The 24025-nt window shown below is 46.2% G+C and overlaps 2 protein-coding genes across 20 annotated transcripts in view; one reads left to right on the top strand and one right to left on the bottom strand.

The window, feature by feature from the left end:
* LOC128102362 (RNA-binding protein 12) overlaps positions 1–5742 on the top strand; it is a 41391-nt gene extending 35649 nt beyond the window's left edge. For 7 of the 8 annotated variants that reach the window (XM_052726035.1, XM_052726037.1, XM_052726032.1 and 4 more), the window contains 4 exons: positions 493–544; positions 2600–2733; positions 2877–3113; positions 3252–5742. In XM_052726035.1, the coding sequence (XP_052581995.1) occupies positions 493–544; positions 2600–2733; positions 2877–3113; positions 3252–3392 (564 nt within the window). In that variant the 3' untranslated portion in view covers positions 3393–5742. Of the gene's footprint in view, positions 1–492; positions 545–2599; positions 2734–2876; positions 3114–3251 lie in introns of those variants that run through there. The other variant, XM_052726039.1, reaches the window with a different exon arrangement.
* On the bottom strand, positions 5146–13950 carry Spag4 (sperm associated antigen 4). Of its 12 annotated transcripts, none has more exons than XM_052726042.1 (12): positions 12240–13944; positions 11678–11782; positions 11237–11303; positions 11013–11074; positions 10769–10812; positions 10525–10550; positions 10316–10424; positions 10019–10094; positions 9795–9910; positions 9247–9414; positions 8426–8515; positions 5146–8325 (listed from the first exon to the last, which is right to left on the bottom strand). In XM_052726042.1, the coding sequence occupies exons 1-12, from the start codon at positions 12547–12549 to the stop codon at positions 8167–8169; spliced, it is 1332 nt and encodes a 443-aa protein (XP_052582002.1). In that variant the 5' UTR covers positions 12550–13944; the 3' UTR covers positions 5146–8166. The 12 variants fall into 12 exon arrangements, with proteins under 12 accessions (XP_052582002.1, XP_052582006.1, XP_052582004.1 ...); XM_052726046.1 differs by having other exon boundaries at positions 10769–10922; positions 12259–12406; XM_052726044.1 differs by lacking the exon at positions 12240–13944 and adding an exon at positions 11944–12185 and having other exon boundaries at positions 10769–10922.
* Positions 13951–24025: the final 10075 nt, after the last annotated feature.

The following is a 24025-nucleotide window of genomic DNA, read 5'->3' as shown; positions in this document are numbered from 1 at the left end:
TCAATAAAAAGTCTGAGCCAGGCATGGTGGTGCAGAACTTTAATCCCAGGACTCGGGAGGCAGAGGCAGGCCAATCTCTGTGAGTTCAAGGCCAGCATGGTCTATGTAGTGAGTTCCAAGACAGCCAGGTCTACACAGACCTTGTCTGGGAGCTAAAAAATGGTGGTGGTGGTGGGGGGGGGGGGATTCAGGATGCTAAAAAGGAGGGGAAGGTAGGGAGGAAGATTCTCATTTTTTCTCTCTTTTTGGTTTTTTGTTTGTTTGTTCTGGCTGGCCAAAGTGTGCAGAGGTCCCAGTGCCTCTCTGTTCTGGGATTAAAACTGCGTACTCCTATACCTAGCCCGTTTTGTTTTTTTTCCTTTTTGAAATAGGTCTCACTTTATAACTCAGACTAGGTTTAAACTTGCAATTTTCTAGTCTTTGTTTCCTGTGTGCTAATTTTAGAGGTGTGTAACCCACACCTGGTTCAGTCATTTTCATTTTTGCCCTCAGGTCTCACATGAATTTGCCTTGAACTTCAATCCCAGTAATCCCTATTGTGCAGGTAAGTCCGTATTCTGCAGTGTGAAACAGTTCCACCCCCGAGGAGTGAGCTTTCATGGGGAGAGAAGATGAGGGGCTAGAGCTAGCCCAGTGGAGTTGAGTTCATCTTATTACTGAAATGACGGGGGGGCAAGTTATTTACCTCTGTGTGCTTTGGTTTTAAAATAAAACAAATTTCCTGGGCCTAGTGACAGAGCTCTATATTCCCAGCTACTTAGGAGGGTGAGGCAAGAAAATCAAAAGTTCAAGGCCTGCCTGGGCAACTTGGTCTCAAATGAAAAGATGGAAAAAGGCTGTGTGGGCTGTCACTGACCTTGCTGTGCTAAGGATGGAATCAGGAATTTCATATATACCAAGCACGCACTCCGTCACTGACCACATCCGCAGCCCAGTGGAGGCAGATGTTTTGTGGGAACTCCCCGAGCTGTTTGTACAGACCCAAAATTTGGGGCTGAAGAGGTGACTCAGCTGTTAAGAGCACTGACTCCTCTTCCAGAGGACTTGGTTTTAATACTTAGCACCCACATGGCAGCTCACAGCGATCTGAAACTCCAGTTCCAGGGCAACTGACACCCTCACATAGATACACATGCAGGCAAAACACCAATGCACATATCCCTTTACACTAAATACTTGAAGTATGTTTCCTAAAATCAAGGATTTTTTTTTTTTAATAATTCTATGTTACTGGAGATTGAAACTAGGCCCTTGTATATGCTACGTAATTTGCTTTACCAGAGAGCTATATCCCAGCCCCTTATTACTTTTATTAAATTTTTGTTAGCATGTGATTATTTTCATTTTGACTTTTTTTTTTGCATTTGAGTCAGGTTCTTGTTATAGCTCACACTAGTCTCAAACAGATTCTTCTGTTTCCACCTCTCAACTGTTGCGATTATAAAAGCCCATGCTATTTGCATCCATGTATATCTTCTTATTACACCCCTAGCCCTCCTCATCCACCTTGTTGCTGGTTCCCTCTCCTATATAGTACCCTGATCTGCTTCATGTCACATATTTCATTATTCCATTGCATTGTTTTGTTTTGTTTTGTTTTTGAGACAGGGTTTCTCTGTGTAGCCCTGGCTGCCCTGGAACTCATTCTGTAGACCAGGCTGGCCTTAAACTCAAGAGGTCCACCTGTCCCTCCTGAGTGCTGGGATTAAAGGAGTGAGCCACCACTGCCTGGCTCTATTACCTTATCTTGTGGGTCCCTCCCTTTATAAAAGACCCCCCCCATAGTCCCCTTTCTTTTATAACCTCAGAATATATTACATACATATGTTTTTTAAATTTAAATTCTACGTCTTCTCAGTCTGCCAAACTTTGTTTTTTTCCTTCTTGAGACAGTCTCTCTCTCTGTACTCTGGCTGGGATGGCCTAGAACTATGTAAGCTAGCCTCAAACTTGGTGACCCAGGCCAGGGGTGGTGTTCACGCTTTTAACCCCCCAGCATTTGGGAGGCCAAGGCAGGTAGATCTTGCCTTGTAGGATTAGTTCTCCCCCTCTAACTCTGTAGTTCTGTGGATGGAACTCAGGTTGCTGAGCTTGTACACCAAGCCCGTTAGCTGCTGAGCCACCTCGATGGCTGTATGTGCTTTTGAAGGTCTTCCTGTGTGTGCCAGGCTCTCTTGACGCTCAGTTCCCAAAGTACTGATACAACAGGCTCTACTACTCCCCAGTTCAGAAAATAACTATTTTGTTTTTTTTTTATTTTTTTGAGACAGGGTTTCTCTGTGTAGCCCTGGCTGTCCTGGAACTCTCTCTGTAGACCAGGCTGGCTCCTACTCAGAGATCCACCTGCCTCTGCCTCCCGAGGGCTGGGTTCAAAGGTGTGCATCACCACCTCCCGACTCAGAAAATAACTCTTAATCTGGGTTTTAATTCAAGATATTACTTATATCGAGTGCTGTCTTCTTTGCCCCTTAGTTTCATTTGTTGGAGAGCGCTGTGCCTTGAGAGATAAGGGTGAAATATTCCCAGGTTTCCACTTCTGGGCCTAGGTGGGCAGGTCTAAGGTCTACGACTTGACAGCATTTTCTGCTGTTCTTTGTAGGCATCCAGGGCATTGTAGACGCCTACCGTCAAGCGCTGCCCCAAGTCCGTCTTTACGGCCCTACCAACTTTGCACCCATCATCAACCACGTGGCTAGGTTTGCAGCCCAGGCTGCACAGCAGAGGACTGCCTCGGTAAGAGCTGGGGATAGCTGTGGTGCTGAGGTGGCGAGGACTGGATACTGAGGGGTATCTCGTCAGTGGGGATGCATGGCTGGTTTGTTGGGAGGGGTTGGGAAAGAGGATTTGCATCAGTACAGGAATGAACTTGTCCCTAGCAATACTTCGTACTGTTGCTTTTGACTGACGGCGCTGTGACAGACGTGGAGGCCACATGTGAGGCTGTGGTCCAAGCCTCAAAGCTGCCCATGTCCGTGATCATTGTGGGCGTGGGTAGTGCTGACTTTGAGATCATGGAGCAGCTGGATGCTGATGGTGGCCCTCTTCGTACACGCCGTGGAGAAGCAGCTACCCGTGACATAGTGCAGTTTGTGCCTTACCGACGGTTTCAGAATGTGAGTAAGGTTTGGGGGTAGGGTTGAGGTCCAGTAGATAAAGCTTTTTCATCAAAGTCTGGCAAGGTTGAGTTTTGGACAAGGTGTAGACCCTGGGAGACTTGCAGGCCCTTGTTGACTTTGCCTTTCTTCTGACAGGCTCCACGGGAGACACTGGCACAGACTGTACTTGCAGAAGTGCCCACTCAGCTGGTTTCCTACTTCAAAGCCCAAGGTTGGGCCCCATTCAAAGACCCTCCAGCTCCAGCCACGGGCCCTGCACAGCCCCCCGAGGCATAGGTTTGCTCGGAGAGTAGGCTATGGTCAGTCTACTTCAGCCTGCACCATCCTCTGGGCCATGGACCAACCCTGTACATTCTTCCCACTTTATAGTTGATACTTTTATACTTGCTTCTGCTATTGCTGCTCTTGACCTACCTACCTGTCCCTGACACCATTTCATTCAGGAAAGACTAGTATAAAGATCACCCCCGTCAAAGGGTTACAGGCTGGTATAGATAGCCTTGCCTACTTTGGCCTTGTGTCTTAGTCTGTTGACCTTGGGCTTGTTGAGTGAAAGGTCCCTTTGGTCTGATAACCCTATCCAAGCAAATTGGGTCTATTCACTCCAGAAGCATACTTTGAAAACACAAAGCTTGAATATAAAGTAAGCGTATGCTTGTCCCTTCCTCTGGGTGGAGCTGAGCTGAGCTGGGCACGCCTCATGAGAGGTGGCAGAGTTGAGAGACACGCTTCACAGCAGAGGGAGGGCTGTTAGACTCTTGTGCTAGCTCCGTTCCTTGATGCTTTGGGGAACACTTGTTGTGTAGCCCAGACTTGCCTGCAGTTTACCATCCTGTCTCAACCTGGAATTATAGGCATGTGCTACCATGTCTGGTTTACAGTCCTATTTTTTTTTTTTTTGACATAAGATCTCATGTAGCAGCTGGGTGGTGGCGCACGCCTTTAATCCTAGTTCTTGGGAGGCAGAGGTAGGTGGATCTCTGAGTTTGAGGCCAGCCTGGTCTATAGAATGAGTTCCAGGACAATCAGTGCTGTTACAACAGAGAACCCCTGTCTTGATTTAAAAGGGTCTCATGTAGCTCAGGCTGGTCCTCCTACCCCCACCTCCCAAGTGCTAGGATTATAAGCATGCCCACTGTGTCCAGCTTAATACCTTTTTATATTATTAGAGATTTAACGTGTATGTTCATTGTGGAAACACTTTATAGGAGGGACACATCGTAACCACATTGCCCAGGCTGGCTTCAGATTCTTTGTACTCAAGGGATCCTCCTTCCTCAGCTTCGAGAATAGATGGAACTATGGTAGACTTGGTGCCTGCTTTAGAAAAACAGATTTTCTTTTGCAGGGAGAAGGGAACTTTTAAATGCAGATTAAAATTTCACTCAATCTGCCAGTTAGTCATGGTTATGCACAACTTGAATCCCAGCACCTAGGAGGCAGAGGTATTTCAAAATGTTTTTTTAATCTAATCGGACATTGTTTCAAAACTGGGTGTGGTGCATACCTTTAATCCCAGCACTCAGAAGGTAGAGGCAAGTGGATCTCTGAGTTTGAGATCAGCTGGGTCTGCAGAGCAAGTTCCAGGACAGCAAGAGAAACCCTGTGTCAAAAAAAGGACTAAAGGAAAAAAATTGTCTCAAATATCAGTATCATAAAAATAGATAATGAGCCAGGCAGGTGGTGCACACCTTTAATCACTCAGGAGGCAGAGGCAGGCAAATCTTTCTGAGTCAAGGCCAACTTGGTCTACAGAGTGAGTTCCAGAACAGCCGGGACTGTTACACAGAGAGAAAAAAAAAATAGGGGGAAAAACAGATAAAGGGAACAAAGCTTGGTGGCTCATGGCTGTAATGCCAACACTTGGAAGTCTGGGGCAGGTAGACTGCTGAGAGTCTGATGTAGACTTAAATTATACTATGAATTTCAGATCAGATTTTTAAGAATCTTTAAAAAGAAATCACATACACTGTATCTGGTTTGCATTGATTTTGGATGCCTTATCAAAGCTGCCTTGTCGCCTATGCTATTCTTTTTTGTTTTTTTTTTTTTTTTTTTGGTGTTTCGAGACAGGGTTTCTCTGTGTAGCTTTGCGCCTCTCCTGGAATTCACTTGGTAGCCCAGGCTGGCCTCGAACTCACAGAGATCTGCCTGGCTCTGCCTCCCGAGTGCTGGGATTAAAGGCACTATTCTTATAATAACCAGAATTTAGTAATCTCCTGAGATTCCTTTTGTTCTGCTTACATAGATATTTGAGGAATTGGTTCCTAGATGTGGAAATGATAGATCACAGGACATTTACAGTTTCAGCAGGTATCACAGGTAGCCTTCTGTGAACGCTATAGTCCCACTCATTCCATTTGTCAACTCACACTCATCTTGAACTTCCTTCCATATGTAGACGAGGTATTGTTGATACATTTACTTCCTCCTCAGCAGCCTGCTCCTGGGCTGTATGTGTCAGAGTCTTGATTGTTCTTTTCAATATGTTCAAAGTCTGTTCCCTCAGCTGTTACTGTTTCATGTTTTTATATGCAATATGAAAATTTTATTTTTTATATATGCTAATCTGCTTTTTAAAATGTATCCGTATATCAATAATAATAAATACTCCTCAGTGGCTGCATTTGTTTTTTGTCTTGTTTTGTGTTTGGTGCTGGGAATTGTGCCCACTAGGGTCTAAGTCATGCTAGAGTCAGGCTCTACCACTTACTTAGCTTATCTTTGAGTATCTGTAGTAGGCTCTAGAGTTCAAAGACATCTTCTACTACACAGTCTGAGGATAGCCTGGGCTATTTAAGACCCTGTTCAAAAAAGAGAGGACCTTAGGAGATTGCTAACTGGATTAAGTGCTTGCTTATAGAAGCCAAACCACCTGAATTCTATCATAGAGTCCATGTAAAGGTGGAAGGAGAAAATTAACCCCCACACAGTTGTCCTCTGCCGTCCACACTAGCAATGGTACGCACACTCATTAGACATGTATGAAAAGTGTGAACAGAAGCTGAATGAGGTGGTTCATGTCTATGGTCCTAGCACTGGAGTGCCTGAGGCAGGAGTATTGCCTTGAACTTTATGCTAACCTGGGCTACACAGTGAGTTTAGCCCAGCCTTAGATGGGGAAAAAATGAAGTCTTAAGGATTTTGCTTCCTATGGTTAAACTGCCCTCTGTGTATGTGTACTGAGAATTGAATCCAGGACCATGGGCATTTGCAGACTAGGTAAACTGATGCTCTGCTAGCTCTTATCAATCCACCTGTCCCTGCCTCTGCCTCCCAAGTGCTGGGATTAAAGGTGTGCACTACCATGCCCAGTTTTTAATCCTATTTTTTTCTTTTTGGTTTTTTTGAGACAGGGTCTATGTAGTACTGACTCCTGGGCTCAAACTCAGAAATTCCTTACCTTTGCCTCCTGAGTGCTGGAATTAAAGGCATCTGGACACCACCATGCCCAGCCCTTAGTTCTATTTTTTTTTTTTTCTCGAGACAGGGTTTCTCTGTAGCTTTGCGCCTTTCCTGGAGCTCACTTGGTAGCCCAGGTCGGCCTCAAACTCATAGAGATCCGCCTGGCTCTGCCTCCCGGGTGCTGGGATTAAAGGTGTGCGCCACCACTGCCCTGCTCCTTAGTTGTATTTTTAATCTTAGTTTTAATTTGTTCCTACTACATTAATTTGTATGTGTGCATGTGTATGTATCATGGTACACATGGAGGTCAAAAGACAACCTGTGGGACTTGGCTCTCTATTGTATGGGTCCTAGAGACTGAATTCAGCTCATCTGACTTGGGGGCAAGCCCCTGTAACCCACTTGAGTCATCTTAATTAATGACCCTTAATTTTTTTTATTACATTTAAATTTTTTGTATGAAAGTGCCACAGCATGTGGGAGGTCAGAGGATAGATTTGTGGAGTTGGTTCTCTTGTTCTACCATGTGGGTCCCGGGGATTAAGTTCTAATTGTCAGGCTTGGTGGCCTTTCCCTCCTGAGACATCTCTTTAGTCCTAGCCTTGGCTTTTGTTATTGAATTTTTATAGGTTTGGGTGTTTTGCCTGCTTGAATGTGTGCCTAGTGTCTGAGAAGGCTAGAAGAGGGTTTCAGATCCCCTAGAACTGGAGTTACAGGTGGTTGTGAGCTGCTGTGGGTGCTGGGAATCAATCTCATATCCTGGAAGAGCAGCCAATGGTCTTAACCACTGGAACCATCTCTCCAGCCCCCAAACCTTAGGTTTTGAGAATACTTGGTGTGGGCACTTATGTCTTCAAATGACAAAATACTATCTATCACCCTAATTTAAATAGGTGGGTAAGTGTTCTGCCACACATACCAGTAGGAAGGATCCCAACATCCAAGGTAAATAATGCTTTTCTTTGCTCATACTAGTTTCTCTTTTCCACCCTTAGGAACTCTAATTATTTGACTGCCTATTTGCATGCTCCCCCTCCCCCAGTTCTTTTAACCATTACAGTGAGGATTTGTGAGTCTGATGAACATCAGATGACGTACACCTAAGGCTAGTAATGACTAACTGCATGAGGGCTACCGGGCCTAGGTCAGCTTTGACTCAAGGATTCCTAGGAATTTCCAGATCTTAGCTTTTCAGTGTTTGCCAGAGGAGAGTTTCCCCTCTATCTGTACATAGGAGGAACTGAGGACATTTCCAGGATTTGGGGGTAGGGATTGAACACAAGTATGGCTTCAGCTGCCTGCCTGGTAGTTCTCCAGTTGAAAAGGGATGTCTCCTGAGGAAGGCCCCATTCTTGTGTTACTTTTCACTAGTACAAGTAGAGGTTGTCTGAGCAATTTTCTCTGGACTGAGGATCAAGCTGCACCTTGTACAGTATAGAAAAACTACAACATTGTCTCTTGCATATTGTAGGCACTGTAAACACCAGCTGCTGCCACTATACCAGGAAAAGAGGATGTGTTGAGGCCATATTCTGCCAGACTGACCTGCCATAGGCAGCCAGAGCTTTCCCCAAAAGGTGACCTCTCAGCACTGATGCGGTTTTCTTTAGCACAAATCTCAATTCTACTCCAACCATCAGCATTTTTAATGGGGCCCCCCAGTGACCCCTGTGGCATTGTCCTCTGCCCACTCTGAGATCCGCACACCATGGGCACGGACTCGATATAAGCATGTGAAACGTGGATGGCCCCAGTTGCTTAGAATCTGAATCTTCACCTTGGGGAAGGCTGACGGAGGGTCATTCTGGGGAAACAAACAATCGTGCCAACAACTGCTCTAAGACTGTCCCCCATCAATATCCACCGCCCCATTTTAGCACTCTCACGCCCAGAGATACACACACCTGTAGGTGGAAAGTCTGAATCTCAGATTTCTGCACATCAAAGATGAATTTTCCCAAGAGCACTTCAGTCTCATCATCAACTTGGAGCCCCTGGTGGGTGAAGAGTGTATGGAGGAACGGTGAGGCACAGAGGCAAGGGAGAGAAAACAGCTTTGTTCAGGATCTTCAATGTGTTCAATAGCTGTATGTGCTCTGGCTTGTGTTCTCATGTAGGATATGTAGTGTGGAATGTAGACTCGAAGAAACCAGCAACAGCCAGGGTGTCCTAGCACCAGGGATGCTAAGCCAAGACTGTAAGTTTAAAGTCAACCTGGGCTGCATAGAATGACGCTGTTTTAAGCAAACAAACCAGGCTATTATAAAGTTGTTAGCAGGGCTGGAAAGATGGCTCTTGCTGGGGACCCAGGTTGGGTTCCCAGCAACCACGTGGTGGCTCACACTGTTCTTAGCTCCAGTTCCAGAGGAATCTACAACCCTCTTCTGACTTTCTGGGGCACTAGGAATGTACATGATGCACATACTGGCAAAAACACTCATATCCTTTAAAACATTTTTTAAAGAAATCACTCCTTTTAAGAGCACTATCATCCCTTGTCAGACAACAGTACTTCATAGGTTTTACAGATGCAGTGAAATAATGTGTATCGAGCTTGGCAAGCCAAACAAATCTGGATTTAGTTATGCTCATTACAACCTGTAGCAGCCTGTGAGTATGTGCAGTTCACAGATGAGCAAATAATGACAAATGCTGGTAATGGTTCTCACCACTGCCGAGGGTTTCTGAACAAAATTCCCCACCTCCTGGCCTCAGCCCCACTCACAAAGACTGCAAAGTCCCGGGGTGCACTGCTGGCTCCTCCGGTGTGTGCCACGGTGGGTGGAGGATGCTGCAGGGTGATGTCGCTTAACTGCACATGACCTGGCAGTCGGATCACCACCTGGCCTTTATCACCTTCAAAAGCCCAGCAGTTTCCAGGGAACACGTCTGGCTGTAGGGGTTTGGGCAGACCATCAGAACATATGACAAACCCCAGACCAGACAGTACTGAGGACTGGAGGGCAGCCTGAGCTGCACAGCAAGACTCCGTCCTAGAGCTGCTGCTCAGCCCAGAGCTCTGCCTTCTGCCCTGGACCTTGTCTAACCACGGGAGACAATGCTGAGTCCCCAGCACTTTACAGTTCTCTTCAGTTTAACTCCATCCTTGGCTTGGCAGGAGCCTTCCCACACCATGCCAGACCCTGTCCCCGGTGGGGCACCTCTTGAAGCCAAACTGATCTCAGCTCCAGTCCTCTCTCCACTAAGTTGATTCTTGCCCTCACCCTGGCTCGGCCGTTGTTACCATCCCCAGCTCCCTGGTTCCAGGCCCACCTCCAGTATGACCGAGGGTGGCCGTGCATAGTTCCAGAAGCTCAAGCGATTCCAGAAGTAGGCAGTGTTGGTGTCCTCATAGTCACTGGACGTCTTCTCCAGGTCGATGGAGGCTCCTAGAATGGGCAGAAGTCCCTTTCAGAGGCTCCTAGGCTTTCTCAGCAATGAGGTTGTCTATGACTCGCCCCCTCCAGTCTGTTTCTTCCCACATATCTGTGTCTTACCCACAGAGCTCAGTGCATAGTCAGGTTTCCGAACGAAGTCCTCATTCAGCCTCTGGAACACGAGCTTGGCCACTCTCTAAAGAGGCAGAGAGGGTGGACCAGGAGGATTTCGGGCTAGTTTACATTGGGCCGGCTTCTCAGTAACTCAATATCCAGAGATAGGACCTTAAGGGCCTTAAGAGTCCCCACAGTGGGTGTCTGGGTGAAGATTCATCTCAGGACCCAGGATGTGGTAGTTCCAAAGAGCGTCCTTGAGTGGTCACAGCTGGGCCCCTGAGCCCCCATGCAGGGACTCACCTCACTGTGGGCTGCACGAACGCTGGACACCTCCTTGTGGAGTTTATTCAGTTCTGCCTGGAGCCGCTGCAGCTGCTGGCCCTGAGAGTGCACGCGCTGGTGGTACTGGCTGGAATGGAGATGTAGGCACCATGCGATTAGCTACCTGTCCCTGGGCGCTCCTTTCCGAAGGCCCCCACAGATACATTTCCAGAGCTGCCCCCTTTTACCTCAGAGTCAGCATCTCCTTAGGTTCCTGGGGAGGGAGGGACAAATAAGCATCCTTCTCCCAAGTCAGCAGGGTGTGGCCAGACTCACGGCCTCCCTTTTTGAGAATGACCCCCCTTTCCTCCCACTCTCAGTTGGCCTCTGGGGATTACGCTCAATGCTCTACCCTGCCCCCTCCCAGTAGCCCAGGGATGCCCCCCCCATGCAACCTCCACCCCACCTGGGGGCTTGGTCTCCCCAACTCACATTCTCCAAAGGGGGGACCAGGTACAGGAGACCCCACCAGAGTGCTGGAGAGAGAGAAGGGCATCCTCTGGTATAAGGGGACAGGGAGGAAACCAAGGGGGCTGGGGTGGCGGCTGGGGCCGCAGAAGGACGGTGAGAGGCCAAGCAGGGGTCACTAGAGTGGGCAGAGGGGCACAGGGACAGGTGAGCTGGATTTGGCTGCAAACCTGCAGAGCTGGGGCCCCAGGGAACCAAAGCTCCTCACCTGCCAGAAAGACACTCAGAAGCGACGCAGTAGTGAACAGGAAGCGGATGGAACAGACCTCCCTGAGGAACCGGGATGGCAGCTGATGCCTTGAGGCCCTAACTCACCCTAGCCTGACCCCAGGGTCCTAGACCCAGTTCCCGGGAACTCGACCAGATACGAATCCGCTCAAGGCTTGGTGGGGCCCAGACCTACTGCCCGTCCCTGCCCCGTCCTCCTCTGACCTGTAAACACTGACCAGCACGTCTCCTGCCACCGATAACAACACGCTCAGCACCTGAAAGAGGAAGCCTGGGGACCGGGACAGAGAGGGCGAACCATGAGGGGTGAAGTGGTGCATGTTCACAGAGGTTCGGGAGGGACGGGGGCGCGGGGGGTGGTGGTGGGGGGGGGGCAAGGTCCTGGGTCTCAGGAGACAAGAGTGGGCTGGAAAAACGAGCTGAGGCTGGACACTCGGCCCCCGGCTCGGGCAGGAGAACTGGGGTTCCGAGTGCCAGGTCAGAGGGGATCGGGCTGGATTCTTGGAGCCGGGCTCGGGCAGGAGAACTGGGGTTCCGAGTGCCAGGTCAGAGGGGATCGGGCTGGATTCTTGGACCCGGGCTCGGGCAGGAGAACTGGGGTTCCGAGTGCCAGGTCAGAAGGGATGGGGCTGGCCTGGCTCGTACTCAGGAAGCTCTTCGACACCCGCGGGGTAGGCATCTCCTGCCTCAGATCCAGGGCGGGGAGAAAGCTGAGCTGCTCCTCCAAGCCTGCCGGAGATCCAGCCGGTTCTGCGGGAAGCCCAGGGCTTCATTGAGGTCTTGTGCACGCAAGCTCGCACTTCCCCCGGGGCCCGGGCGCAGGCTCCTGAGTCTGGTGCCAGGCAGCCGGGCAGCCTCTCAAACAGGCCTTGAGCCTGCCGCACCCCCCCCGTGCCACGCCCCCTGCGCACCCCGAGACCCGGGGCGGGGGAGCCGCAGTCAGCAGAAGAACCCGCCCGGTGAGGCCGGGCCCGGGTCCGGGATGCCACTCACGCCGGCGCTGTGGCGCCTCCTCAGCCATGCCCAGTCACAGGATCTCCTCCGCCCCCTCCCGGGACCGGCCATGGCACCGTGCCTCGCCCCTCAGGGACTCGTGTTGAGCGCGCCCCCTCAGGCGCGAGGCCGGAACTGCACCCAGGTCCGCGTCGGGCCCCGCCCCCGCGAGCCCGCCCCGCCCTCTCGCCCCCGGGCTCGACCCCGCCCGCACCCGAGGCCCCGCCCCTCACGGTTGCCGCGCCACAGGCGGTCTGCCCATTGTGGCTCCGAGGCGCCGGCTTCGGCCGAGAGCTTCCTGCCCGTGGGGCTCCTCCGGACGCTTCTGGGCTTAAGGCGGGCTCAGCACAGCTCGAGCCCCGGGCCCTTCTGCCCTCGGGCTGCTCGAGCTCCGGCCCCGCGGAGCGGGGCCCATTGCTGTCCCCCGAAGTCACGCTGTGGGAACTGCTGCTGTTGTCGCTGGAGAAGTCGGGTGCTTGCTTGTGAGAGGATGCGGCCGAGCCTGGGCGGGGGCTCCGCCGCATCCTTTCCTGGGGCCGCCCGCCCCCCGCCCCGGGAAGCCGCAGTCGCCGCAGCCAAAGCCCTCGGCCCTCCCTCAGCTGCCGCGCGCCGCCGGCCGGGTCCGACCCTGCGTGAGCCCCGGGCGGCGCGGCCGACTCAGCCCTGGCGTCTGCGACCTGCCCGCTGCTGCCGTCACAGAGGAGCTGTGTCACAGAGCCGCCGTGACGTCACTGGGAGCCCAGCGACTCCTGCGGTGGTTTTGTTTTTTTTTTTTCCTGACCTTTTGGTGTATGGCTTCGTGTGTGCGTGTGTGTGCGTGTGCGTGTGTGCGTGTGTGTGTGTGCGTGTGTGTGTGTGTGTGTGTGTGCGTGTGTGTGTGTGTGCGTGTGTGTGTGACCGGACGTTGATGTCTGCTGTCTCCAGTCGCTCTCCACCTTCGTTTTTGAGATAGGGTCTCTCTTACTGAACCCGGGGCTCACCGTTTTTTCCCGCTAGGGTCTGCAAGACCCCATGGATCCTCTTGTCTCCGCTCCCCCCGAGCTTTTGATTACAGGCGTGTGCCTTAACACCCTTCATTTCTGTGGGTTCTGGGGCGAACAAGTCAGGTCCTCAGGCTCAGGCAGCAAGCAGTTTGTACACTGGGCTATGTCAGCCCCTTCCCTTTGTTTCTGAGCCAAACCAGCGAGTCCTAGGCATGACAGGCCCCTGAGCTCTGGCCTAGCTTTTTACTGGAGTGCTGAGTCCGCACTTGGGTCCTCAGGCTTCCGCTGTAAGGACTCCGATGACTGCCATCTCCCCAATCCTTTATGTATTTTGGACATGAGGTCTTGCTATGTGTCTCTGCTGGCCTGGTACTGGCTATGTAACCCATGATGATCCTAAGTGCCTGTCATTCCCACTGCAATGTTAACTTAGGAGGATTTTTTGTTGTTGTTGTTGGGGGATGGTGTTTCAAGACAAGGTTTCTCGGTGTCTTTGAACTCAATCTGGCAGTCCTTGAACTCGATCTGTAGTCTAGGACTCAGAGTTCCCACAGCTTCTACCTCCAGACCTCCAGATTAAAGATGTGCCACCACCGCTGGCAAGGATGGGGATTGTTGTTGTTGGTTTTGTTCACTTCTGTATCCTTCAAGATAGGTCTAGCCTATAATGAGTGCCCAGGTACTTAGGAATATTTAGTAAATATTAAGAGGGAGCAGAGCATCATTAAACACATAAAAAAATACTATGTTTTAATCACCCCTCTATTTATTTTTTAAAGAGTCTCACTATGCAGCCAAAGCTGGTCTGGTGCTCAGCTCTGCCTGCCTCTGTCTCCCAACCACTGGGGTAAAAGGCAGGACCACACTTCCAGCGCTCGCGCGCTCTCTCTCTCTCTCTCTCTCTCTCTCTCTCTCTCTCTCTCTCTCTCTCTCCTCTCTCTCTCTCTCTCTCCTCTCTCCTCTCTCTCTCTCTCTCTCTCTCTCTCTCTCTCTCTCTCTCTCTCTCTCTCTCTCCTCTCTCTCTTCCCCCTCTCCTCTCTCCCTCCCTCCCTCCCTCCCTCCCTCCCTCTCCCCCTCTCTCCCCTCTGTGGTGTATGTGTGTGTCTGTAGATTAGGGGACAACTTTTGGGAGTCAGTTTTCCCTCTCCACCATGTGGGACCCAGGAATCAAATTCAAGTCTTCAGACTTGGCAGCAAGTGCCTCTATCCACTGAGCCATCTTGCCATCTTAGAATGTACATTTAAGCAACTACATGCTCAGTCCTAATTAAGGTCCACACCAGAAAAATGAATGGTGCTAAAAAAACAGCAGAAGGCAACCTTGGTGGGTTGGAGCCAAGGGCCCTAGAAAGCCATGCCATGTGACAGAACTCATGAGGCAAATTTATTGGGGGAGGGGGGAAAGGAACGCAAAGTGCACCTCTGGGGATAAGGGCTGAGGAGAGGAGAAATAGAGGAAGAGAAGTGAAGAGGCAGGAGAGGGGGAAGAGAGGAGGTGCAGATGCGGCCTCATGTGAAGAGAGAGAGGAAGAGAGGTGAGGGAGGTATTTGCTGCTGTGGGATGGTTTTTCTGCATGCTGTGAATATGTGTTGCTACTATTGGTTAATAAAGAAGCTATTTTGGCCTATGGTAAGACAGGGTAAGAGCCAGGCGGGAAATCTAAGAGACATACTGGGAGAAGAGGGCAGAGTTAGGGCAGATGCCTAAAGGATGGCCTCTTATAGTTATCAATTTAAAAGACTTTCTTCCCAATACTTTTACAAGAAAAAGACAGAGAAAAATTTGCCTTCACGGTGCCTACTTATAATAATTCTCAGCCAGTTAAGAGATAGCAATGGGAGGTTCTTCCACAGGGAATAATAAATAGCCCAACCCTGTGCCGATATTTTGTACAACAGCCATTGGAAGTGATATGTAAACAGTTTCCTCAATCTATAATTTACCATTACATGGACGACATTTTACTAGCTGATTCAAATGCAGATACTTTAGAAAGAATGTTTGAAGAAGTAAAGAAAAATTTGCCTTGTTAATTACAAATTGCTCCTGAAAAGATACAAAGAGGAGAGTCTATTAATTATATAGGATGTAAAATAGGTCTACAAAAAAATTAGACCCCAAAAAGTGCAAATTAGGAGAGATGGATTACAGACTCTTAATGACTTTCAAAGGTTATTAGGAGATATTTCCAATCTGAGTACTATTGGGGTAAAAAAATGATGAACTGAGAAATTTGTTCAAAACCTTAGAGGGTGACAAGGACTTAAATAGTCCAAGAGAATTATCAGCTGAAGCTGAGAAAGAATTGGCTTTGGAGGAAAAGAAAATGTAGGATGCACATATGGATCATTTGGATCCAAAGCTTGATTACATTTGGGTTATTTTAACCTCTAAGCATTCTCCTACAGGAATTTTAATGCAGAGGGAAGATATTATATTGGAATGGATATTTCTACCAAATTAAAAACTTATGTGGAAAAGATCTCTGAGTTGATTTCAAAAGGAAAATTGAGACTTCATCAATTAGCAGGAATAGACCCAGCAGAAATTGTAGTACCTTTAACTAATGATGAAATTGACAAATTATGGGCAGAAAGTAAACCTTGCAAAGAGCTTGCAGTAATTTTTGGGGAGAGATTAACAACAAATATCTCAAAAGCAATGGAATTAAACTTATAAAGAGAACTAACTGGATATTGCCCTGAATTGTACGGGAAACACCAATTCTGGAGCCCCTATATTTTATACTGATGCAAACCAAAAGGGAAAGGCAGGTTACAAATCAGAACATTTAAGTAAAGTGGTTCAAAGTCCTTATAATTCTGTCCAAAAATCGGAATTATATGCCATTCTAATGGTACTAATGGATTTTTCAGAAACCCTCAACATAGTTACTGACTCTCAGTGTGCAGAAAGAATGGTCTTACACATTGAAACTGCTGAATATTTCCCTGATGAGTGAGAATTAACTTCATTATTTATTCAGTTACAAGAAATAATCAAGAATAGGAATCATCCTTTATATATAACTCACATCCAATCACATACGGCTCTGCCAGGCCCTCTTGCACAAGGTAATGACAAGATTGATCAGTTATTGATAGGAAATGTGCTGGTGGCCCATAAAAAACATCATGTCAATAGTAAGGGTTTAAAAAAGGATTTTTCCGCCGGGCGGTGGTGGCACACGCCTTTAATCCCCGCACTCGGGAGGCAGAGCCAGGCGGATCTCTGTGAATTCGAGGCCAGCCTGGGCTACCAAGTGAGTTCCAGGAAAGGCGCAAAGCTACACAGAGAAACCCTGTCTCGAAAAACAAAAAAAAAAAAAAAAAAAAAAAAGGATTTTTCCATAATATGGCAACAAGCCAAGGAAATGATAAGAAAATATCGTACTTGTTCTTTACACAATCAAACTCCAGTACCAGAAGGATGTGTTTCACTTTGAAAAAGCTGATTCTGTAATCATGCATTTGCTAGAAGTTATGGCCATCATGGGTATTCCTGTACAAATTAAAACTGACAATTCTCCAGCATATGTCTCTGGTAAAGTGAAATAGTTTTTTGCTTATTACAATACAAAGCATATTACAGATATACCACATTATTCTATAGGCCAAGCAGTCATAGAAAGATCAAATCGAACTCTAAAGGATATGCTAAATAAACAAAGGGGTAACAAAACCTCCCAGAAATAGGTTACATAATACCCTATTAACTTTGAATTTTCTCAATGCTAATGAGAAAGGAACAACAGCTGCAGAGAGAGATTGGATAATAGGAAAAAAACTACAGAATTAAACCAGCCTGTACGCTTTAAAGATGTGCTGACCTCAGAATGGAAACCAGGATATGTGTTACGTTAGGGACAAGGTTTTGCTTTTGTTTCCACAGGAGAAAAAAGCTATGGATACCATCAAAATTGATAAAGGTTTGATTTGAACAAGACAGACCTCTTAATTAGAGGAGGTGATAGTTCATTAACCAGCATGACCATTCAATTTAAACTAACTTATAAAACTAACAAATGCTTTTCATTTGCTCAAATATAACTTGCCAGAAGGGAACCTCCACAAAGTTAGGGTTGGGGAAGGGTTTTGTTTTTGTCTTTCAGGAGAATGAAGGCTAAGGAATCTGAAGAACACTAGACAAATGAGACATCTTAAGGAAAAGGACAAATCATCCAGAAAAAATGTCCTAAGAAAAAGAGTAAATTGGCCTATTCGTATATCACATATCTAACAGGATAAAATTTCATAAACCTTCCTAAATGTTTGTTTCTGCTGTTCTCTACAGACACATAATGCAAATGGTCCCTATGTATTCCCAGTTCAATTAAAAATTAAGGCTGTCTTTGGAGTTGGAGTGTGGCTCTTTCCTCTAAACCCAAGCATGCTTGTTAAAAGAAAATACAAAATCTCTGTATCATATCAGAAGAGCCACCTGATATGGGACAGAAGAAAAACCAAGATTAAGGTACTATTCTATTGCTATTAATCTCATGATCCTTTGGTTTTATTTTGACTCATAAACTTTTCTTCTTTCCTTCCTTCCTTTCTTTCTTTCTTTTTCTTTTTTCCCCTCTGAGACAGGGTTTCTCTGTGTAGCTTTGGAGCCTTTCCTGAAACTCACTCTGTACTCAGGCTGGCCTTGAATTCACAGAGATCCACCTGCCTCTGCCTCCCGAGTGCTGTGATTAAAGGCATGTGCCACCACTGCCCAGCTAAACTTTTAAGGTATGAATTTTATATCAAAATTTATAAGATTAATATATGTATATATATATATATATGTATATATTTTAAACTTTTGTCATGATATTAATGGTCATATAGAGTACTAACTAATTCTAGAAAAAAGGCTTCATTAGCTTCCTGTACATGTTTTCGTGTTTGAGTCTCTATCAGTTTTCTGCAGTGAACCATGACCATGCCTAACAGTGACTTTGAAGTTTTCAAAAAGATGATGGGACCCCACAATGATGATTCCATCAGGATGATGATAACACCACCAAGCTGACAAATATCACCCAAAATTGGCTTTGGATTCCAAACTGCCCAGGACAATATCAAGATGGCTAGCTGAGGTGACACAAACCCACAGACTACTCCAATCAGGACCTGACCATAATCCTAAATTTTCTTTGTGTCCCCAAAAGACTACCAGTGCCCCCAATTAGCAGGAAGTAGCTTAGAAAACTGCATCCATATTCCCCCAAAAATGGATTATGGATGTTTGTCTTTGTTTAGGATTTGGTTAAAAATTGTTATTGGTCATAAATCAATCTCTTTCTAGAAGAAGAAAGGGGGATATTATATAGAAATATATTATATAGAAATGATAGGATAAAAAGGTAGATTATTGAATTTACTCTGAAAAAAAGGAGAATATGGATATGATAAGAGAAAAAGGTAGATTATTGAATCTACTCTGAAAAAGAAAAAGGGAGATTATGGGTATGACAAGATAAAAAGGTAGATTATTAAATCTAATTTTAAAAAGCAGCTACTAGTTTTAAATATTTTACATTGGATTGCATTTTTGTGTATTGTATACAAATTTTGTACATATATAGATACAAATTTGAGATTATTTTTGTTAGAACATACTGTGCATATGTTTCTAATCTTGTTCAAGGTATTGTACCTATACAACTCATTTAACAATGTAATGCAATTTTCTAGTCCCTGAAAGTTATTATTGCCAACTAATATATAAAGAAATGCAAGTTAGTAGTTAGTCATTACAATCAAACTTATAGTAATGTTACTCAAGTTTTCAAGGTCAAACAGAGATATATTTTAGGTAGACAGGCCATCTTCAAACACTTCAGAGATCTACAGAACATGACATTTAAGATGTTTTAGTAACAGATTCTTTTTTTTAATGACGATGTGACATGTCTGCTGGCATGCACCAATCTACTTCAGAAAAGATGATGGGCATTGAAGAAACTCTTTTTGGAGTTTACTTTCTTTGTGGCAAGTTAGCCACTGGTCAAGAAAGTGGCCTTGCCTCAACTGCTGACAGTATGCTGTCCAAATGGACAAGCAGGACACAAAAGAAAGGACTGCTGAACCTTGCCAAGACAAGGTAGGAAAGCCATTTAGAAAATCCTGCTTCACAGATGAGTCTGTCAGATATGCTAGGCCTGTAGGCCGAAGATGGATGCTCCAATGTTGCAGAGGAACCTTGGGTGACTGTCCAGACAGCCAGCTATTTCTGTAATTTCTCACATTTTTTAGAAGTCTTTGGTAATCTTATTTCCTTCTTGGGTCTCTGATGGAATTGAAGATTAGATAGTTATAGTTTTCCTTGTTAACAAATTCAGAAAAGAAACTCACTAAAGAGGTGTAAAGTGTATAAGTTTAAAAGACATCAAAAGATAGTTTGGGGTTGGTAATACAAGTTAGGATAGAAAGTAAATTAGGTACAACATTTTGGACTCACTAAAATAGCATAAATAATGGAGTATTTTTCTCTGAGTCTGTCAAATGTTTATGGACTGGACATTGTTAATGTAATTCTTGACTGTATATATTGTATGTATTTATTGTACATATTGTATATAGTTTTTCTTATATTACTTATAACTTTCTTTTATTATTTTAGACAAAAAAGGGGAAGTGTGGTGATATATTATATACCCTAGTAAAATTTGCCTGAATACAGAGGCTACCACAGAGATCCACAACTGGCTAAAATTCAGAGACTAAGTGGCAATGTATTGTCAGCTCCAATTGGTGTGTATCTGAGTAGGGGACACAGAGGTCCTTGTGCTCACAGATAAGCACTAAAGGAACCAGGAATATTGAACACAGTGTTGTCTCTTCAAAGGAAGAGGTGTATAACCTGCTTTCCACCCAGAAGAGATATGGTTTAATAATCTGGTGACCTTAGTGCTATCGGTATGGCCAGGTCACACCTGACTCCCCTAGACTCTTGCGTTAGTCTCAATCATCCTCCCTAGACCCTTATCTTGAGCATTATTTCTCAGTCAATAGAACCTATTTTTATGGGAAGGTCACATGTACTTTCCAATGACCTTTACACTATCTGTGTGACAGAGACCACACCAGATCCTCAGATCCTTAGGATGTCACATGTAGTGAATCTATAGAACCCATATTTATAGAAGAGGTCACATGCACTTTCCAATGACTTTTGCACTATCTGTGTGACTGAGACCACACCAGATCCTTAAGATGTCACATATGGCAAATATAGAACCCATTTTGTTTTGTTTTGGTTTTTTTGAGACAAGGTTTCTCTGTGTAACTTTGGAGCCTTTCCTGGAACTCACTCTGTAGTCCAGGCTGGTCTCAAACTCACAGAGATCCACCTGCCTCTGCCTCCCCAGTGCTGGGATCAAAGGCATGTACCACCACCACCCAGCTAGAACCCATATTTATGGTCACATGTACTTTTCAAGGAGTTTTGATGTAGTGGAGCCTGAAGCTTTATTGTATGCATGGGTTTGAGTTAATTACCACCAGGATTTTTTCTCTCAAAATTGTGCTGTTCTTCAATATGCCCAAAATAAACTGTCCTGTGTCAGACTCTAGAAATTTGAACCAACACTAGCTACTGAGTCGTGTTGAACCAGACTTCCTTCTTGCCTCACTTGGATTGACACTCTGATGGTCCTGGTGGTCACAGAGACCCCCCCTCCCCGCCCCCAACATCTACAATGCAACCCTCGACACCTAAAACTTGGGAAACATGGGAAGAAGGAACAAGATGATTGTAAGAGCCAGAGATGCTTCATCCATGAACTCTCAACAATATGGTCACCTCAACAAGGCCTGCATAATAACACCAGACATGCCAACCTGGATAGGGGATGTTAGCATTCAGACCCACCCCCCTCCCCTTCCTTCCTCTTCCTTGCCATGAGGTTGTGTACACCTCCTCTCTCCCTCTCCCTCCCTTCCCTTCTCGCTTCTCCCTTTGATGATAAAACTTTTTACACAAGTGCTATTGCATGGTGTGAGTGACTTTTGCCTGTGCCCCTCGGCTCCAACCCACCAAGGTCTCTCTCGGCTGTTTTATAACAGGGGAATTTCATAAGGCTCCACCTCTAGATGAAGAGCTACTGGCAGACAGTGGCTGCTGAGAGAGGGAGAATCAGTTTTCTCCAGAGGCAAACATAGTGATTGGTTATCCCAAGGAGTCAGCCCTAAGCACATGTACATAAGAGCAACACTAAATGGGCTTAGTATGTACCCACGGGTGTGTGTACATACAATAATCATAGTAGAGGTTATGAATTTAAGAGGGAGTGATGGGGCATGGGAGGAGTTGGAGGGGGAGTGGTGTTAGAAATGATATAAATACCACACATAAAATTCTCAAAAACATTAAGTTAAAAAGCAACCTTTTGTGGTGGTATTGTGTTCCCCAAAATATTGTGTACCCTAATAAACTTATCTGGGGTCAGAGAACAGAAAAGCCACTAGATACTTAGGATAGGCAGTGGTAGCATACTCCTTTAATCCTAGCATCCCAGAGGCAGAAATCCATCTGTTCAAGGATACAGCCAAGCATGGTGACTCACGCCTTTAATCTCAGAAAGCGAGCCTTTAAGGAGTGGTGGTAGAAAGCAGAAAGGTATATAAGGCGTGAGGACCAGAAACTAGAAGCGTTTTGGCTGGTTAAGCATTTGACTGGTTCAGCTTTTAGGCTTTGAGCAGCACAGTTCAGCTGAGATTCATTTGGATGAGGACTGAGAAGCTTCCAGTCTGAGGAAACAGGATCAGCTGAGGAACTGTCGAGGTGAGGTTAGCTGAGGCTTGTTCTGTTTCTCTGATCATGCAGTGTTCACCCCAATACCTGGCTGCAGGTTTGATTTTATTAGTAAGAACTTTTAAGACTCCTGCTCCAACCTTTCTTGTCAGGTTTGGAGTTTCATTGTTGTTTGGTTTTTTTGTTTTGTGTGGTTTTAGGTTTTAGAAGCAGGTTTGCCTCAAACTCACAATGTAATGATGACCTTGAGCCTCTCATCCTCTTGCCTCCATCTCCTAAATTCTGGGGTTATAGTCATTCACTATGCCTAATTTACGGGGTGCTGGGATTAAACCTATGGCCTCCTGCATCCTAGGCAAGTATTCTACAAACTGAGCCACACCCCCAGTTCTTCCTAATGCCATTACTGAAATGGAAAAGCTGACACAAGGAGGAGTCATGTTGTATAGTCAAGCTACATAACAAGACCCAGTTCTGATGGTCCCATCTTATCTACATTCCTTCTACTTCAGCCAAGCTGAACAAATTACAAGTCATAGGACACACCATTCCTTCCCACTGCCCGAATGCTGGTCTTGGGTTCCAATTTCTGTCTTCAGATCCTGTTTTAAAGACCCCCTCTTCAGCAAAGTGCCTCTGTCCTCCCTCCTCAGAGATCCCCAGTCCTGAATCTTTCCTACTGTGAAAGTAACTGTGGCATGTTCTTTTTGGGTTGTGTTCTTATTGGCATGAACAAAACTTCCTAGAGATAAAGAGCACATCTGTTTCACCTCTCCTTGGCTTCATCTCTCCATTTGTGAGAACACAGCAAAAGTTCCACACATAGTAAGTAAATTAAAAGGAATAAATGGGAGTCTGGTGGTGGTGGTACACATCTCTCAGGAAGCAGAGTCAGGTGGATCTCTGGGTTCAAGGCCAGCATGGTCTACAGATCTGGTTCCAGGACAGCCAGGGCTACACAGAGAAACTCTGTCTCAAGAAACAAAACAATAACAAACAAAAAAAGGAAAGGAATAATTTGGCCAGGGAGATGGACCAGTGAGTAAAAGCTCGCTGCCACGTCTGACCTACAACCCGAGTTTGATTCCCAGGCCCCACGTGGGAACTCACTCCTGCAAGCTGTCTTCTGATCATATGTGAGCTGTGACATGTGCACAACCCTCCACAATAAACAAATGTACAAACAAATGTAATTTAAAAATTAAAAACTAATCTGGGGGCTGGAGCGATGGCTTAGGGCTGGGGAGTGCTGCTCGTCAAGAGGGCCAAAGTTTGGTTTTCAGGTCGGACAGTTCACAACTGCCTGGAACTCCAGCTCCCAGGGATCTGGACACAAATGTACACACGTACACATCAATGGAAATAGTACAAATCTTAACAGCTAAGTAGGACATTTATATACAGACAAATGTACACTCGAGTCCTAGTACACTACGCTGAGGGCCTCTGGCGTCTGGTTAAGGAGCACAAAGTACAACTACTATATGTAGGCTAGGGATGCATTGGACCACTAACTCAGCGAACGTGGTGAATGCGTGCAGCTCTGGCACTGGGGAGAGGAGTTCATCTTTTGCTCTGTCTGTTTATCCAGACAGTTTATTTTTGTTGTTGTTGTTGTTTTAAGACAAGGTCTCACTATGTAGCTCAACTTGACCCTGAACTAGAGATCCTCCTGCCTCAGCCTCCCAACTATTGGAATTACAACTGTGTGCTCCCATGCTTGGCCCCAGCCAGTGTTTTTCAAGGTCTACTGTGTGTGCTACATCTGGAGGTGAACTCTGGGAACTCAGAACAGAACAAGAAAGGTCTGAGCCAGGTGTGGTGGCACACACCTTTAATCCTAGCATGAGGGAGGCAGAAGCAAGCAGATATCTGAATTAGAGGCTAGCCTGGTCTACAGAGTGAGTTCCAGGACAGCCAGGACTGCACAGAGAAACCGTGTCTCAAAAAACAAAACAAAAAAAATTATTTATATCAACCTGATACAGACTACGGTCATCTCAGAAGAAGGGACCTCAATTGAGAAAATGTCCCAGTCAGATTGGTCTGTAAGCAAGCCTGTGGCACATTTTCTTGATTAAAGATTGATTTGGGAAGCTGAAGAGATGGCTCAGTGGTTAAAGAGCACTGGATGCTCTTCCAGAGGGCCCCGGTTCAATTCCCAGCACCCACATGACAGCTAACAACTGTCTGTAACTCCAAGATCTGACACCCTCACACAGACATACATGCAGGCAAAACACCAATGCATATAAAATAAAAATAAATATTAAA

This window comes from Peromyscus californicus, unplaced genomic scaffold (assembly GCF_007827085.1).
Source record: "Peromyscus californicus insignis strain IS unplaced genomic scaffold, ASM782708v3 Scaffold_7__1_contigs__length_154581171, whole genome shotgun sequence".
NCBI lineage: Eukaryota > Metazoa > Chordata > Mammalia > Rodentia > Cricetidae > Peromyscus > Peromyscus californicus.
The sequence above is the reverse complement of the archived record's forward strand: the minus strand, read 5'-3'. Positions and strand labels throughout refer to the sequence as shown.

What these genes read in the sequence shown, in the direction of transcription:
- Spag4 (XM_052726040.1), bottom strand. Translation starts at nt 12,549, where the DNA reads ATGCGGCGGAGCCCCCGCCCAGGCTCGGCCGCATCCTCTCACAAGCAA. An exon ending in CGTGAGGGGCGGGGCCTCGG is followed by an intron (nt 11,783 to 12,239) that starts GTGCGGGCGGGG and finishes GGCTTCCCGCAG; the next exon opens with AACCGGCTGGATCTCCGGCA. An exon ending in GGTGTCGAAGAGCTTCCTGA is followed by an intron (nt 11,304 to 11,677) that starts GTACGAGCCAGG and finishes CCCGGTCCCCAG; the next exon opens with GCTTCCTCTTTCAGGTGCTG.